Consider the following 17,608-nt stretch of genomic DNA (forward strand, 5'->3'; position numbering starts at 1 on the left):
ACCACATGCCAACGATGTAGTCATAATTTTTGGAAATAAAAAGGACTTTTGTAATTTTTTGTACTAGCCTTGAAGCTTTACTATAAGTTTGAGATTATTTCAAGTATGAAGCACTAAAATGACTTATAGATTATGTACACATATATCATGGCATTAATGTGAGTAACTTTTTTGGGGCATAATATATTAATCAGACAGGTTGGTTACTTTTACATTGGATGACTTATTTTATAATTTATAATTTTATGTTGATGTAACAGGGCCTGCACCCTAGAATAATAGCTGAAGGATTTGAAGCTGCAAAGATAAAAGCACTTGAAGTTTTGGAGGAAGTTAAAGTGACAAAGGAGATGAAAAGAAAAATCCTCTTAGATGTAGCTAGAACATCATTACGAACTAAAGTTCATGCTGAACTGGCTGATGTGTTAACAGAGGTATGTTATTAAACTTTTGCATTCAGAATAAATATAGCCTAGCGCATGGTGATGTTTTTATTTTTTCTGTAAGATAATCAAAGGTTGCGTGTGGTTTTTTGGACATAAAATACGGAAGACAGACAGTTATTGTATAGGCCTAACTGTAGATTAGATTTGACTGGTGAGAACAGTATTCGTAATTTTCAGAAGTATCATACTAGGCCTTTTTTTTTTTTTTTTTTTTTTGTGACAGAGTCTCACTCTGTTGCCCAGGCTGGAGTGCAGTGGCATGATCTTGGCTTACTGCAATCTCTACCTTCCAGGTTCCGGCGGTTCTCCTGCCTCAGCCTCCCAGCTAATGCCTGTAGCTGGGATTACAGGCATGTGCCACCATGCCCAATTAATGTTTGTATTTTTAGTAGAGAGCGGGTTTCACCATGTTGATCAGGCTGGTCTCCAACTCCTGACCTCAAGTGATCAGCCCATCTCGGCCTCCCCAAGTGCTGGGATTACAGGCTTGAGCCACCATGCCCAGCCTCATACTAGGTCTTTTTTTTTTTATTTTTAATTTTAATGTGACTTGATAGTTGGGAGAGGTTTCGCTGCCTGCAGATCGTCTCCTGTGGAAGCTCTTGAATAGTATACTGGTCTTTTTAAACCTAGAGGTCCATATTTTATTATGTGAGGTGACACATGAGATAGTATTTTTAGCAGTGTACCTTGTAGATAAGGTTACCAATATAATGAAATGTGAGTGATGTGATATATTAATATATTAATATTCACATCTTAGAAATGTATATTTGTATAGTTTATTTCTTTTACTTATTAATTTTTTTGAGACAGAGTCTTACTCTGTCACCCAGGCTGGAGTGCGGTGGCATGATCTCGGCTCGTTGCCACCCCCGTCTCCCAGGTTCAAGTGATTGTCCTACCTCAGGCTCCCAAGTAGCTGGGATTACAGGCATGTACCACCATGCCCAGCTAATTTCTGTATTTTTAGGAGAGATGGGGGTCTCACTATATTACCAAAGCTTGTCTTGAACTCCTGACCTCAAATGATCCACCTGCCTGGGGCTTCCCAAGTGCTGGGATTACAGGCATGGGCCACCACATCTGGCCAGTGTTTTATTTCTAAAGATAGAATATATATTATATAGGCCGGGCATGGTGGCTCACGCTTGTAATCCCAGCAATTTAGGAGGCCGAGGTGGGGAGACCACCTGAGGTCAGGAGTTTGAGAACAGCCTGGCCAACATGGTAAAATCCTGTCTCTACTCAAAATACATAAATTAGCTGGGCATGGTAGCAGACATCTGTAATCCCAGCTACTTGGGAGGCTAAGGCAGGAGAATCACTCCGGGAGGGAGGGGGAGTTTGCAGTGAGCCGAGATTATGCCACTGCACTCTAGCCTGGGTGACAGAGTGAAACTTTGTCTCAAAAAAAAAAAAAAAACAAAAGAAAAAAATGCATTTTATATAAAGACAAGATTGGCTGTATATTTTGGGAAGGCTTTTATGAGGTGACAATGATTTGATATCATTATTGTTTCTCAGCTTTGTAGTTTCTGAAACTTGAATATATTTGTTTACCAGGAATGATAAATTCTTAGGAAACAAATTCACAAGACATTGACATACAAAGCAGAATATTATCTTAATAATTTACTTTGAGAACTATAAATGCCAAATGTACTGGAATACCTGAGTTGTTTCTGGTCAATTCTTCTTACCATTAAAAAAACCAACTTGGGAAATCAGATTAAGATCAGACAGTTTCTTGATGAGCAGAGTCAGAAGAAAGGCTCTGCTGTGTTTTTTGCTGTTAGAGTACTTAAATGGTCCAAAATCTTCATGCTGCTAGGGCACCCATTCTGTTTTAGAGTTACGGAAACACTGATATACCCACTATCCAATGGCCTTTGTCTTATTTGTTATTTGCCTCTGAAATAAAATATTATGTTACCTAAAATTTGCCTAAAATATTAGGCAAAGTGTTCTAATATACCATTTTTTTCTGCTTTGTGTATATTTTAGGGTAGTTATAACTTAGCTCTTAATTTCTGCAGTTATTTATTATTTTTATATCATTTTCTGAGCTAAGCAATAAGGTGTGTTGTGCTATGCTTCTTAGATTGTATATCCCTGGTCATATGTGTCAGAATAAATGAGATATATCTTTTTGGAGTGTCAATTTTACTTTACAATTTTTGGGGAAAACATTATTTTTACATTGAGATAAACATATTATGGGATGACATGGAAACTTTTCATGATCAAACATGATACTTTTAAATTTCCTGTTATTATAGCCAGCAAATTAGAACTATTACCTTAGATTATATTTCCTTCTTTTCCGTTAAGGTGCCCTTTGGTGGAAAAGTTTGGATAGTCTTGGTATGATAGAAAGAGTAGTCACTTGGCAGTTAAGGAGCCCTGAATTCTAGTCCTGGCCCTGTTACTAGCTGTTAGATCTTATTTAAAAACTGTAACTTGTCAAGGTCTTATCTCAGTTGCCTTGTCTGTAAAATAAAAGCTTTGGACCTAATGATCTCTGAAGTTTCTTCAGACTCTAAAGTGTCTGTTGGCATTGATTATTATTAGTGTCCATAATAAAGTGGCACATATTGGTCTTGCCCTGTGTTTTGAATCCTGAAGACTTTTATCTCCTTAGTCTGGTGATAGATTGTTTGGGCCGTTGGTTTATTTTAGTAGTCCAAATAACTTACTGTTCTCATTCACTTCTCTTTCAGGCTGTGGTGGATTCTGTTTTGGCTGTTAGAAGACCAGGTTACCCTATTGATCTCTTCATGGTAGAAATCATGGAGATGAAGCATAAATTAGGAACAGATACAAAGTAAATTACATAAGCTTTGACAACATATGGGTTCTAGAATTTTTTAAAGATATTCTTTTATTAAATTTATTACTTTTATTCAACATAAATATATTCATTCAACATATATTAAGTCACTGCTCTAGGTGATGGGAATGAATAGTAAACAGAACAGAATTTCTTTCCCCAAGAAGCTTATGTTTCTAATTTAAATAGAAAAAAAAAATCATGTGTGTTATTTTATAGTGGACAGTGAAGGCCACTCTGATAAGAACCTAAAGAGCCAAGAGGTCTCTGAAGAAACAAGGGAGCTAGCCATGTGCACATCTGGAGCAGGAGGGTTCTAAGCAGAAGGAATGACCTCTGAAGAGGTCCTGAGGCAGAAGTGTGACTGGGTTGTTACAGTGTGCCTGGAGCACAGGGAGAGGAGGTGAGGCAAAGGGGCCAGATTATGGAGTACCTTGTTGATTTTGGATTTACTCTTTTAAAACTTTGTATTATAGAAAATTGTGAACATATGTAGAGAGAACAGAATAGGGAACTTCCACATACCTGTTAGCTATCTTTATCAATTTCCAATATATGAAGCAAGCTTATTTCAACCATACCCCTCCCTCTTTCCCCCTGCCACCCTGGATTATTTTGAAGCAAATCCAGACATCATATACCACCTCTAAATATCATATAATCCATAAAACATAAACCCCCTGCTTTTACCTAATACATCCACAAAACATTATAACACGTTAAAAATTTATGACTCATTAATGCCATCACATTTCCAGTTTATAGTCTAATTTGTCTAACAGTTGTCTCAGATTTTTTTCAGATTTGTTGGATTAAGATCTACACACAGTCTGTATACTGCACTTAGGTGATATCTCTTTTTAAGTCTCTGTTAATTTGTAGGTTCTTTCTTCCTTTCATTGTTTTTCACCTTGATAATTATTTTGGAAAAGTCTGATTATTTGTCTTGAAGAGCTTTTGTGGGAAGATTTTTGATTACTCATGCGATTTTCTTTTTTTCTTTTCTTATTTTTTTTGAGATGGAGTCTCACTCTGTCTCCCAGGCTGGAGTGCAGTGGCGTGATCTCAGCTCACTGCAGCCTCCGCCTACTGGGTTCAAGTGATTTCCCTGCCTCAGCCTCCTGAGTAGCTGGGACTACAGGTGCGTGGCACCACGCCCGGCTATTTTTTTGTATGTTAGTAGAGATGGGTTTCACAATGTTGGTCAGGCTGGTCTCAAACTCCTGACCTCGTGATCCACCTGCCTCAGACGTCCAAAGTGCTAGGATTACAGGTGTGAGCCACCGCGCATGGCCCCACTCATGCAATTTTCTTAATGGCTATAGGACTAGTTAGGTGTTCTACTTATTTTTTGAATCATTTTGGTAAGTAACGTTTTCTAAGAAATTTGTCCATTTTGTTTAACTCTGAAATTTTTGGTATAAAATGTTCATAAATATCCTTATAGGCATACAATTTTTATAAGGATCCTGTTTGCAGGATCTATAGTGGTATCACCATTTATTTCTGGTGTTATTTATGCCTTCCTTTCCTTTTTTGATAATTTTTTCCCAGAGGTTTGTTTTTGTTTCACAGTGTCTTTCTCTTTATTATTAATTTGCTTTTTTGGAATTTTGTGGGGACTTTTTTGCTGCTTCTGTTTTATTGTGATGGCTACTTAGGTTATTAATTTTCAGTCTCCTGCTTTTGAATACAGTACTGAAAACCTTAACATTTTTCTCAAAGTACTATTCAGCTGCATCCTTCAAGTTTTGGTATGCAATCTTATAATTTTTATTCAGTTTAAAATATTTTCTAATTTCAACTAGAAGTGTGCTTCTTAACATGGGGAAATTTTAGTTATTATGGATACCTAGCTTAATTACGTTATGGTCAGAGATTATGCTCTATGAGATTTTTGCTCCTTTGAAATTTGTTAGGCCGGGCGCGGTGGCTCAAGCCTGTAATCCCAGCAGTTTGGGAGGCCGAGACGGGCGGATCACGAGGTCAGGAGATCGAGACCATCCTGGCTAACATGATGAAACCCCGTCTCTACTAAAAAATACAAAAAACTAGCCGGGCGAGGTGGCGGGCGCCTGTAGTCCCAGCTACTCGGGAGGCTGAGGCAGGAGAATGGCGTAAAACCCGGGAGGCGGAGCTTGCAGTGAGCTGAGATCTGGCCACTACACTCCAGCCCGGGCGACAGAGCGAGACTCCGTCTCAAAAAAAAAAAAAAAAAAAAAAAAAATTTGTTGGCACTTGCTTTATGGCTCAGTGTGTAGTTAGCTTTTGTTATGTTAATGTTTCGTGTACTTGGAAAGAATGTATGCTGCAGTTGGTAGGTACAATTTTATATACATGTCCATTAAGATCAAGGTATCCTGTTAATCCTGTTGTTCAGAACTTCTATATCCTTATTGATGTTTTGACTGCTTATTCTGTCAATTACCGAGTGAAATGTATTAATATCTTTCAATATTATTGTGCACCTGTTTATATTTTACTTCAGTTTTGAGTAAACTGAATAAAACTGAATAAAAATTAGTTTTGAGAGTTTTGCTTTATATATCTTGAGACCATCTTTTTAGATGCATAGTTTTTAAACTATTACATATTTCCTGGGGCATTGAACTTTTGTACTGATATGAAGCGACTTTTTTCTAGTAATATCTTTAAAAGTATAACGTATCTGATTATTTAAAAAATCTTTACATGTTAAAAGCTGTTGTACCAGCTTGCCTGCCTGCCTGCCTTCCTTCCTTCCCTCCTTACTTCCTTCCTTTCTCTCTCTCTTTCCTTCCTCCCTCCCTCCCTCCCTCCCTCCCTCCCTTTCCTTCCTTTCCTCTTGTTGGTGTTTCGCTCTTGTTGCCTAGGCTGGAGTGCAATGGTGTGATCTTGGCTCACTGCAACCTCTGCCTCCTGGGTTCAAGCAATTCTTCTGCCTCAGCCTCCCAAGTAGCTGGGATTATAGGCATGCGCCACCATGCCCAGCTAATTTTTTTTTTTTTTTTTTTTTTTTAGTGGAGACGGGGTTCTCCATGTTGGTCCAGCTGGTCTTGAACTCCCGACCTCGGGTGATCCACCCACCTCTGCCTCCCAAAGTGCTGGGATTGTGGGCGTGAGCCACCGTGCCCGGCTTTGCTTTACTTTGCCTTTTTGCCTTTGGCTTTTGGCCTTTGGCCTTTCCTCTTTCCTTACCTTTCCTTTTTTTTTTTCTGAGACAGGGTCTTGCTCTGTCACCCAGGCTGGAAGGCAGTGGCACAATTACGGCTCACTGCAGCCTTGACCACCTGGGATCCAGTGATCCTCCCACCTTAGCCTCTTGAGTAGCTGGGACCACAGATATATGCCACCATGTCTGGCTAATTTTTGTATTTTGTGTCAAGACAGGATTTTGCCATGTTGCCCAGGCTGGTCTCAAACTCCTGAGCTCAAGGGATCCACCTGCCTCGGCCTCCCATAGTGTTGTGATTACAGCATAAGCCACCATACCAGGTCCATCCGGGTTTTTTTTTTTTTTTTTGAGTTGGAGTTTTGCTCTTGTTACCCAGGCTGGAGTGCAGTGGTGCGATCTTGGCTCACTGCAATCTCTGCCTCCTGGGTTCAAGTGATTCTCCTGCCTTAGCCTCCCAAGTAACTGGTATTACAGGCATGTGCCACCACACTCAGCTAATTTTGTATTTTTATTAGATATGGGGTTTCACCATGTTGGTCAGGCTGGTCTCAAACTCCTGACCTCAAGTGATCCACCCTCCTCGGCCTCCCAAAGTGCTGGGATTATAGACATTAGCCACTGTGCCCAGCCCAGTTTTCTTTTAATTAGTATTTGCCTGTCATATCTTTGTGTATGTTTTTACTTTCACTGTTTCTCTCTTTACGTGATTTTTGTGTCATATAGGTAGATTAAAATATTAAATCTGATAATCTTTATTAACAGGAGCATTTACTCCTTTATGTTTAATATGGTTATGGATATATTTGATTTAAAATTTACCATCTTAACAGTGGACTTTGGGGACCCGGGGGAAAGGGTGGGAGGAGGATGAGGGATAAAAGACTGTACTTTGGGTACAGTGTACACTGCTTGGGTGATGGGTGCACCAAAATCTCAGAAATCACCACTAAATAACTTATTTATGTAACCAAACACCACGTGTTCTCCAAAAAGCTATTAAAATTTTAAAAAAAGCAAATTAAAAGTTTGCCATCTTGTTTTATACTTTCTACTTATCCTTATTTATTTATTTTTTTCTTTTTTGAGACGGAGTGTCACTCTGTCACCAGGCTGGAGTGCAGTGGCTTGATCTTGGCTCACTGCAACTTCTGCCTCCCAGGTTCAAGTGATTCCCTCAGCCTCCCAAGTAGCTGGGACTACAGGCATGCACCACCACGCCTAGCTAATTTTTTGTATTTTAGTAGAGACGGGGTTTCACCATGTTGGCCAGGCTGGTCTTGAACTCCTGACTTCAAGCAATCCACCTGCCTCGGCCTCCCAAAGTGCTGGGATTACAGGTGTGAGCCACCGTGTCCAGCCATCTGTGTAGCGTTTTGCATCTCAGCCTTCCATTTGGGATTGCTTTTCTTCTGCCTAAAGATCATCCTGTAGATTTTCCTTAGTGATAGTTTGTTGGAGGTATACTTTCAGTTTTTCTTTGCCTGAAAATGCCTTTATCTTTATTCTTTGATACTTTCATTGTGTGTTTACTAGGTTGGCAGTTAGTTTCTTTCAGCTGATTGAAGATATTGTTCTATTGTTTTCTAGCTTTCATTATTGCTGTACAGATATTAGCCATGAGTCCTTTATTTACCTAGGTGATTTTAAGATATTTCTCTTTGTCTTTGGTATTGTATACCTGTACTATGATGTAGTTAGGTATGGATTTCTTTTTGTTTATTCTGGTTGGCATTTTCTGGGATTTTGAGTGTTATTGTTTTTATCTGATTCTGGAAAATTTCCATCTATTATCTATTTAAGCATTTCTTTTGTTCATCCCTTCTCCTTCTCCAACTAAATGTATGCTTGATGTTCTTAATTTAGTTTTTTTATGTACTTTTTGTCTTGTTGTCTTTTGTGTTGCATTCTGGATAATTTCTAGTGATATATTTTGTTTTTTCCCAATTTTCTCTTAAACGATGTCTACTCTACTTTAAAACCAATCCCTTGATTTAAAAATAAACTTTTTAGTGAAGTGTAATACACACTGAAAATGCAACTATCATAACAATATGACTTGATTAATTTTATGAATATATCTGTGTAATCAGCACTCTTACAAGAAACAGAACTACTAGTACTTTAAAAGCCCCTCTTTTGCTCCCTTTCAGCCATATTTCTTCTAGAGTAATCTGAATTCCTACCACATAGATTGTTATATGTTTCGTACTTGTATAAGGAATCATAAGGTAGGTATTTTTTGTTTCTGACCTTTTTCATTTAGCATTGTTTGTGAGACTCATTTGTATTTCTGTGTGATTAGTAGATTGGTCATTCTCTTTGCTATTTAGTATTTTTTTGTGTTAATATACCACAGTTTATTCATTCTGCTATTCATTGGCATTTAGGTAGTTTGCAATTTTTGCCCATTATTAATAGTGCTGCTATAAACATTGTAATATTCTTTTATTAGACATATGAATATAAGTCTGTTGTTTTCTTGAATTTTTTATATCTGTGTGTATATGTGTGGATATCCTTATTTACTATTTATAGAAGTTCTATTTGTTTCTTAAATCTGCCATGTTACTTTTTATGGTGTTCTATTCCTTACAAATCTTTCCAAACTTGCCCTTTTTTCTTTCTTTAAACATATAGTTAATGTTTGATAATTATAATATCTAAAGTTTTGACTTTTCCCTTTCTGGTGTTTATTGTATTTTACTGGTTCTCACTCATCATGCTTTGTTTTCATATGTGCCATTCATTGTGCTTGAAAAAGGTATTGGTAGAAATAATTTGAGACCTAGAATGAAGCTGCCTTTCTGCAGAGAGGATTTGCATTTGCTGCCTCAAGGAGCCTAGGGACTACTTTAAATTAAATTCACAGTTTGAGGTTTTTGGGAATATCCATTTGACTTGAATTCCAACTGTAAGTCCATGTGAGGGCTGATTATTTCTGGCTTCCTTCTGGATAATCATGAGTGTATAGCCTTTGTGGTTCCAACTTAATGTGAAGAGGGTCTCCTGTAAGACACTCCACCTTGGATGAGCTCTGGGCTTTCTGTTTTCTTCTCATTGTGAAGACATTGAAACCAAACTTCAGATTTGCCTGGATTGTCAAATGACTTTAAGATAAAAGAACCTACTGTTCCTGCAGTTCTTTACTTACCTTTTGGTGTTTCTGTTTTATTTCAGTTTTGGCCTAGTAATTATATACTATCTCATAGCTCTTCAATGTTGCTAAGGTTTTTTTGCTTTTAAGCCAGCATGTTTAGTTGTTTTTGATAGTAGGACTGATCTCAGTTAGCCTACTGTTGCTAAGGATAACAAGTTCTTGATTCATATTTCAGAAGGTTGTCTGTGGATTTTGTGTGGGGAATACATACAAAACGGCTGATTGGGAGGTAAAAGAGGGCCAAGGGCAGAAACCAGAGACCAGTTAGGAATGTTGGTATAGTACAAGTGAGAAATGAAAATGGTTTGGATTAGGGTGTACTTAGAAGGAAAGGGCAATAGGATTTGTTGAGGGTTCAACATAGGACATGACAGAAACAGAGCAGTCAGGGATATCTCTTAGGCTTTTTCATGATCAGCAGGAAAAGTGGAGGTGCTGTTTCTTGGGATGGAGAAGACTAGGAGGAGCAGATTTGGGGAGATAAATCCAGAGTTCAGTTTGAGAATGTTATGTTTGAGATGCCTATTAGGCATCCATGTGGAGATGTTGAGTAGGAATTTGGAGAGATGTGTCTGGAGTTCAGAATAGAAGTCTGCCCTAGAAGTATGTATTTGAGAATCATTAGCGTATAAATGACTTAAAGCCATGAGTTAATGAGACCATCTGGGAAGTGAATATAGTAAAGGAAGTTTAAAGCATGATCCCTGGGAAGTTGGATGTTTAGAGTTTGAGAATATGAGGTGGATTCAGCAAAAGGGATTGAGAAGGGGGCAGTCAATGAGGCATTAAAGCCAAGGGAGAGTGGTGCTCCAGAAGTCAAAAGAAGAAAGTATTGCAAGGAGACAATAATCAGCTGTGTCATATGCTGCTGAAAGTTTGAGTGCATTGCTGTGAACTGAGAGTTGATTGTTATATTTGGAAAAAATTTACTTTTTTAGTGGCTTTAATGATAACTGATTGAATAAAGAGGTGGAAATAAAAGTCAGACTGAAGGTGGGCTCAAGAGAATGGTTACTGAGAGAAGTGTAGCTACAAAGGAGGAAAGAGAAATGGGGCAGTAGCTAGAAGGGAATATGGTAATGGGGCTGAGGGAGAAGGATTTTTTGTATTAATGATAGGAATTGTTACTGCAAGTTTGTATGCTGGTAAGAATGGTCCTTTAGGCGAGAAGAATTGATATGGGGGATTAGGGGACAGTGCAAGAACAGAGAGGGAAATGGAGTCCAGTACACAAGTAGAGAGGTTACCCATAGAGAGGAACATAGACAGCTCATTCATAGTAGTAGGAGGTTCAGGTTCAAGTGCAAGTGGATTGGTAGAAGTAGTAATGGGACAATGTTTCTATTTCCTCAAAGAAACAATGTCATTTGCTGACAGTAGGGAGGGAGGAAAATGAAGAAGGCTTGAAAAGTGAGGAATGTTGAACATAGTGTTTTTGTTTCTTCCTAGATATGTTTACATTCTGTTAAGAGGTGGAGTAATCTAGTTAAAGTAAAATTTTGAAAACTTCCTTATAATTATGTTGAACTACTACAAAATATTTTTAAAATATATAACAAAAATTTGTTATAAAGGATTCATGAGTAGAAATTCCGTCCCCTAAATGTTTTGTAAATGAATTTTATAAAGTTATAAAAATATTGACTCTTGAAAGATTATTTGGAAAACAGGAAGAAACACCTCCTTTCCAAATCATCTATATTCCTACTACCTATGCATAACCCCTACTCTTAGGTCCCTCCCATTGTTTTTCTTTTTAATGCCAAGTTGTTTGTTTTTAAAAAGAGCAGTTATAGTCATGCTTCATATGCAATTTGTCGTTCTGTGCTTATCAGCTAGCCCTATAAATATTTTTCCATGTTATTACATACTTTTTATAACCATCAAATAGTTGGGTCATTATTTGCTGAATAATACCCTATTGTTGGACATTTAGGTTAACAGTTTTTAGTTGTTCCATATAATCATTTTGAATAAATGTTCCTAAGAAACTCATTGTATACATACCTTTCATTACTTGATAAGCTGTGTCATATTTTTTAATCACATAACTTAGAAAATAATTCTGGCTTGACATTTTATTGTGACTTTATAGTCACACTGTGTTAAAGTAGATTCTCTTTCCTAATTTTACTAATTATATGTTAGGTTTAAAGTCAATGCAAGGAGGTGGGTGAGGTGGCGTACTCCTTTAGTCCCAGCTACTTGGGAGGCTGAGGCAGGAGGACTGGATGTCAAGGCCAGCCTGGACATCATAGCGAGACCCCCTTCTCTGAAAACAAAAAACAAAAACATCAAAAACTGTTAAAATTGGTACAAGGAAACAATGTGTGTCCTGGAAGTATTGGTATAACTTTAATACTATAATGATAATTTTATACCAAATTTTAGAGTGTATATTAAAAGTAAGAAACATTAATATTTTTAATAGGTTGATCCAGGGATTAGTTTTGGATCATGGTGCCCGTCATCCAGATATGAAGAAGCGAGTAGAAGATGCATTTATCCTTATTTGCAACGTTTCACTAGAATATGAAAAAACGTATGTGTTACTTTCTCTTTATAACTTTTGAAATTTTTTTTCTAAAGGTGTTTTAAAATCTCTCTTTCCTTCCAGATATTTGGTGTAGACTATTTCTACCTTTTTTCCTTTTTTCTCCGGCCTTTACTAGCTGGTTTTTATTAATCTTTTAGAGAGGTGAACTCTGGTTTCTTTTATAAGACTGCAGAAGAGAAAGAGAAATTGGTAAAAGCTGAAAGAAAATTTATTGAAGATAGAGTACAAAAAATAATAGACCTGAAAGACAAAGTCTGTGCTCAGTCCAATAAAGGATTTGTCATCATTAATCAAAAGGTGAGGAAGAAAGTTTAGATTTTAGTTATTTGTAAAAGTTCTTAAGCATTTCTTGAAGTGTGGTCTGTGGACCCCTAAGAATCCCTAAGACTTTTTCAGAGAGTCTGTGAGGTCAAAAACTATTTTCATAATAATAAATATACCTTTTACATTGTGTTGACATTTGCAATGATGCTGCAAAAGCAATCTGTAAAACTGCTGGCACTTTAGCACAAATCAAAGAAGTAGCACCAAGCTATATTAGTAGTCATTGCATTCTTTATTGCCATACCACCACACACTTGCAGTGAAAAAGAAAAGGCAGTATCATTTAAGAATGTCTTGATGAAATGGTAAAACATTAATTTTATTAAATTTTGTCTTAAATATGCATCCTTTTATTATTATGTGTAACAAAATATGAAGTATGCACAAAGCACTCTTTTATTTTTTCTTTTGAGACAGGGTCTTGTTCTGTCACCCAGCTGGAGTGCGGTGGCACACTTACAGCTCATGGCCTTGACCTTCCGGGCTCAAGTGATCTTTCCACCTCAGCTTCCCAAGTAGCCAGGACTACAGATGTGCATCGCCATGCCTGGCTAATTTTTAAGTTTTTTCGTAGAGACTGGGTATTGCCATGTTGTGCAGGCTGGTCTCAAGTGATCCTCTTGGCTTGGCCTCCTAAAGTGTTGGGATTATGGGGCTAGGAACTACAAAGCTCTTCTATTGCATACCAAAATATGATGGTTTTCTTGAAGGAAAGCACTTGTGTAATTGTTTGAATTGCAAGGTAAACTAGACACTTTTTCATGGAATGCCACTTTACCTGGAAGAATGACTGACAGAAAAACTGTCGTTATCTAGATATGGGTATTTGGTAGATTTCTCTCAAAAATGAATGAAGAAATTCTGTGACTTAAAACAACTGACAGTATTTGTTGTCAATAACATTTGAACTTGTAAACAAAAATTAGAATTTTGGAAAACTTGTATCTGCCATGTGAATTTGACAGCTTTCCAATACTTAAAAGACTTTCCTGATAATAGTAGTGATATTAACAAAAGTGAGTTTTTGTTCACTGAGTTAGGCAAAGTTTCCACATGTATAACGTGACACAGTTTCCACATGTATAACATAACATGTTATACATGAACTGTGTCAACATGTGGAAACTTTGCCTAACTCAGTGAACTAATGCTATCTATCTACTTGACTAAAAATGCATGATTTTTATAAAATCATACATGGATAAATAATTCATTCAGTGTGCAAGTTACACCAACGTGTTTAAATGTGAGATAATATGAAAAGTTCGTTGCTGTGGTTCCATAGTGAAACTAACTTTTGAGAAACTATTACTTGTTGAGTTTTGGTATAGTATCAAAGAAAAATTTCCATAGTTATCTGAAAAGGCTATTAAAATATTACTCCCTTTACAATATTTATCTGCGTGGGGTCAGATTTTCTTCATAAACTTGAATCAAAATAACATATCATTCCAAACTGAATACTGAATCAGATATGAGAATCCACTTGTTTTCTATGAAAAACATTGAAGAGATTTGCAAAAATGTAAAGTAATGCCACTGCTAGCTCACTATATATATTTTTGTTTTCAAAAGTGTAGTAAATTTTCAGTTAAAATGTTAATGTATATTAACATAAAATGGGCTTATTATTTAAATGAATTAATAAATATTTTAAAAGTTTATCAGTTTTTGTAATATGATAAATATTATAGATAGAACTTACATAAGCAAAGCTCTTTGGGTACTTAATAATTTTTAAGAGAGTAAAGTAGTGCTGAGACCAAAAGGTTTGAGAAATACTGGTTTAAAACTTATTTATAATTTTTATGTTAATTTGATTATAGGGAATTGATCCATTTTCCTTAGATACTCTTGCAAAACATGGAATAGTAGCTCTTCGCAGAGCAAAAAGAAGAAATATGGAAAGGTAAGCTTGCAGGTAGTTATATATCCTAAGTTTTTAACAGAGTAAGTGGAAACTATCCCATGTGTTTTCCTTTTAGCTTATGTGTAAATGTTGTTGAACAAAACAGTGGCATAAAAAAAATCCAAATTTTGTTTTTAGTTTCAGTAAATAATTGAACTGTCAAAAAGCAAGGTTGTTAACCTACTGCAGAACTTTGTTGAAGTATAAGGGAAGTTTTTATCTTTTTAAAACAGATTTTAAAAACAAAACAATACAACATAATATAGCATGATCTCACTTTTATATATGGAATCTAAAAAAGTTGAACTCATAGAAGTAGATAGTAGAATGGCAGTTACCAGGGGCTGGGGCAGTGGGAGGGGAGGGGCACTGGGGATATGTGGGTCAAAGGATACAAAATTTCAGTTAGTTAGAAGGAATAAATTCAAGAGATCTATTGTTCAACATGGCAACTATTGTTAATAACAATATATTGTTCTTTTTAAAAATCTTTTGCAAACCCACCCAAGAATGCACAATGTGTTGGATTCTTGAAAAATGCGGAGAGTAGATTTTAAGTGTTCTTATCCCAAAAATGGCTAAATCAAGCCTCACATAGGCAATGCGTATGTTAATTAGCTTGATTTAGCCATTCCACAGTGTATACATATTTAAAAACATCATCATGTTGAACTCATTGAATATAGACAATTTTGTCAATTAAAAACCCAAAACAATACAATACAGTAACAATACAGTCTTCTGCATTAGATGTCTTTTTTCCTCTAAGAAATTAGTATTTATGTTTTCCATAATCAAGCTATGGTGACATATGTGTAATTTCAGACTCTCTCTTGCTTGTGGTGGAATGGCTGTGAATTCTTTTGAAGATCTCACTGTAGATTGCTTGGGACATGCTGGTCTTGTGTATGAGTATACGTTAGTGAGTATTTCTGTGAATAGTGGTTGTAAAGTGAATACTAAGCCCCCTTTTTTTAAAGAAAGATACTACTTGACCTTTTATTTCATGTTTTGTGTTTCAAGATCTAATTCACAGAACAGATTTTACAGTTTATTTACCTAAATGTTTGTTAAGAGTTCAGATATAACTTAACTCCCTTTAAACATATCTTTAGTTATGCTTGATAAGAAAAATTCAAATGAAGATTGTATTCTAGTATAAATTGTTGATTTTATAATGACATGAAATATTAAAGTTATATATTTTTGTGCCACCCATTAGGATGAAGAAAAGTTCACTTTTATCGAGGAGTGTGTTAACCCTCACTCTGTTACCTTGTTGGTTAGAGGACCAAATAAGCATACTCTCACACAAATCAAGGATGCCATAAGAGATGGACTTCGTGCTATCAAAAATGCCATTGAAGATGGTAAGCTCTTTCTTGTGATTGATATGAACCTCATATATGTGTGTATATATGTATATATATACACACACACCCCTATGTATGTATACATATATTTTTAGACAGTCTTGCTCTGTTGCCCAGGCTTTAGTGCAGTGGTGTGATCTCAGCCCACTGCAACCTCCACCTCCCAAGTTCAAGGAATTCTTCTGCCTCAGCCTCCCAAGTAGCTGAGATTACAGGTGTGCACTACCACACGTGGCTAATTTTTTGTATTTTTAGTAGAGATAGGGTTTCCTCCATGTTGGCCAGGCTGGTCTCGAACACCTGGGCTCAAGTAGTTTGCCCTCCTTGGCCTCCCAAAGTGCTGAAATTACAGGTGTGAGCCACCACGCCTGGCCTTTAAATTTTTATTTTTTATTTTTTTATTTTATTTTATTTTTTTTTTGAGACGGAGTCTCGCTCTGTCACCCAGGCTGGAGTGCTGTGGCTGGATCTCAGCTCACTGCAAGCTCTGCCTCCCGGGTTCACGCCATTCTCCTGCCTCAGCCTCCCGAGTAGCTGGGACTACAGGCGCCCGCCACCTCGCCCGGCTAGTTTTTTGTATTTTTTAGTAGAGACGGGGTTTCACCATGTTAGCCAGGATGGTCTCGATCTCCTGACCTCGTGATCCGCCCGTCTCGGCCTCCCAAAGTGCTGGGATTACAGGCTTGAGCCACCGTGCCCGGCCTAAATTTTTTTTAATTTTATTTTTAAATTTTAATCTATTTATTTATTTTGAGAACAGGTTTTGAAACTGGCTAATTTTTGTATTTTTGGTAGAGATGAGGTTTCACCATGTTGCCAAGGTTGGTCCTGAACTCCTGGGCTCAAGGGATCCACTTGCCTTGGTCTCCCAAAGTGCTGGGATTACTGGCATGAGCCACTGCACCTGGCTGCAAACCTTGTGTGTATATATATATATATATATATTTTTTTTTTTTCTCAAGACAGGGTCTTGCTCTGTCACTTAGGCTAGAGTGCAGTGGCGCAATCATGGCTCACTGCAGCCTCAAACTCCTGTGCTCAAGTAATCCTCCCACCTCAGCTGGACGATAGGTGCATGCCACCACACCTGGCTAATTTTTAAATTTTTTTTTTGTAGGGATGAGGTCCTCTATGTTGCCCAGGCTGGTCTTGAACTCCTGGCCTCAAGCAGATTTCCCCCCTCAGCCTCCCGGAGTGCTGGGATTTGTAGGCATGAGCCACCACATTCAGGCCATGTTGAGCATCTTTTAATGTGCTTATTCGCCCTCCATATATCTTTGGTGAATTTTCTGTTTAAATCTTTTGCCCTTTTAAAATATTGGATTGTTGGCCAAGCACAGTGTCTCCCACCTATAATTCCAGCACTTTTTGAGGCCAAGGTGGGAGGACTGCTTGAGTCCAGGAGTTAGAAACCAGCCTGGGCAACATAGCAAGACCATGACTCTACACACACACACAAATAGCCAAGCATGTGTGGTCTGTACCTGTAGTTCCAGCTACTTAGGAGGCTGAGGCAGGAATATTACTTGAGCCCCAAGAGTTTGAGGTTACAGTAACGTGAGCTATGATCACACCATTGCACTCCAGCCTGCGCGACAGAGCGAGACCCTGTTTCCAGAAAAAAAAAAAAAAAAAAAAAGGAAAGAAAAAAAATTGTGTTAGTTTTCTATTGTTGAGTTTGAGAGTTCTTTGTGTATATTTTGGGTACAAGTACTTTTTTTCAGATATCTGTCTGGCAAATTTTTCTCCTCTATGGCTTATTTTATTATTAACAGTGCCTTTCAAGGAGGAGTTCTTAATTTTGATGAAGTCTAATTTATTATTTTTATTCTCTCATGGATTATGCTTTTGGTGT

At 37.2% G+C, this 17,608-nt stretch overlaps 1 protein-coding gene across 5 annotated transcripts in view; it reads left to right on the forward strand.

Annotated features, from left to right (window-relative positions):
* CCT6B (chaperonin containing TCP1 subunit 6B) overlaps positions 1 to 17,608 on the forward strand; it is a 54,247-nt gene that overhangs the window by 26,557 nt on the left and 10,082 nt on the right. For all 5 annotated transcript variants that reach the window (XM_033184200.1, XM_033184199.1, XM_033184197.1 and 2 more), the window contains 7 exons: positions 261 to 434; positions 3,170 to 3,273; positions 12,022 to 12,132; positions 12,285 to 12,444; positions 14,298 to 14,380; positions 15,206 to 15,302; positions 15,603 to 15,750. In XM_033184200.1, coding sequence (XP_033040091.1) covers positions 261 to 434; positions 3,170 to 3,273; positions 12,022 to 12,132; positions 12,285 to 12,444; positions 14,298 to 14,380; positions 15,206 to 15,302; positions 15,603 to 15,750 — 877 coding nt within the window. The remainder of the gene's footprint in view (positions 1 to 260; positions 435 to 3,169; positions 3,274 to 12,021; positions 12,133 to 12,284; positions 12,445 to 14,297; positions 14,381 to 15,205; positions 15,303 to 15,602; positions 15,751 to 17,608) is intronic.

This window comes from Trachypithecus francoisi, unplaced genomic scaffold (genome assembly GCF_009764315.1).
Source record: "Trachypithecus francoisi isolate TF-2019V2 unplaced genomic scaffold, Tfra_2.0 Lachesis_group20, whole genome shotgun sequence".
Classification (NCBI taxonomy): domain Eukaryota; kingdom Metazoa; phylum Chordata; class Mammalia; order Primates; family Cercopithecidae; genus Trachypithecus; species Trachypithecus francoisi.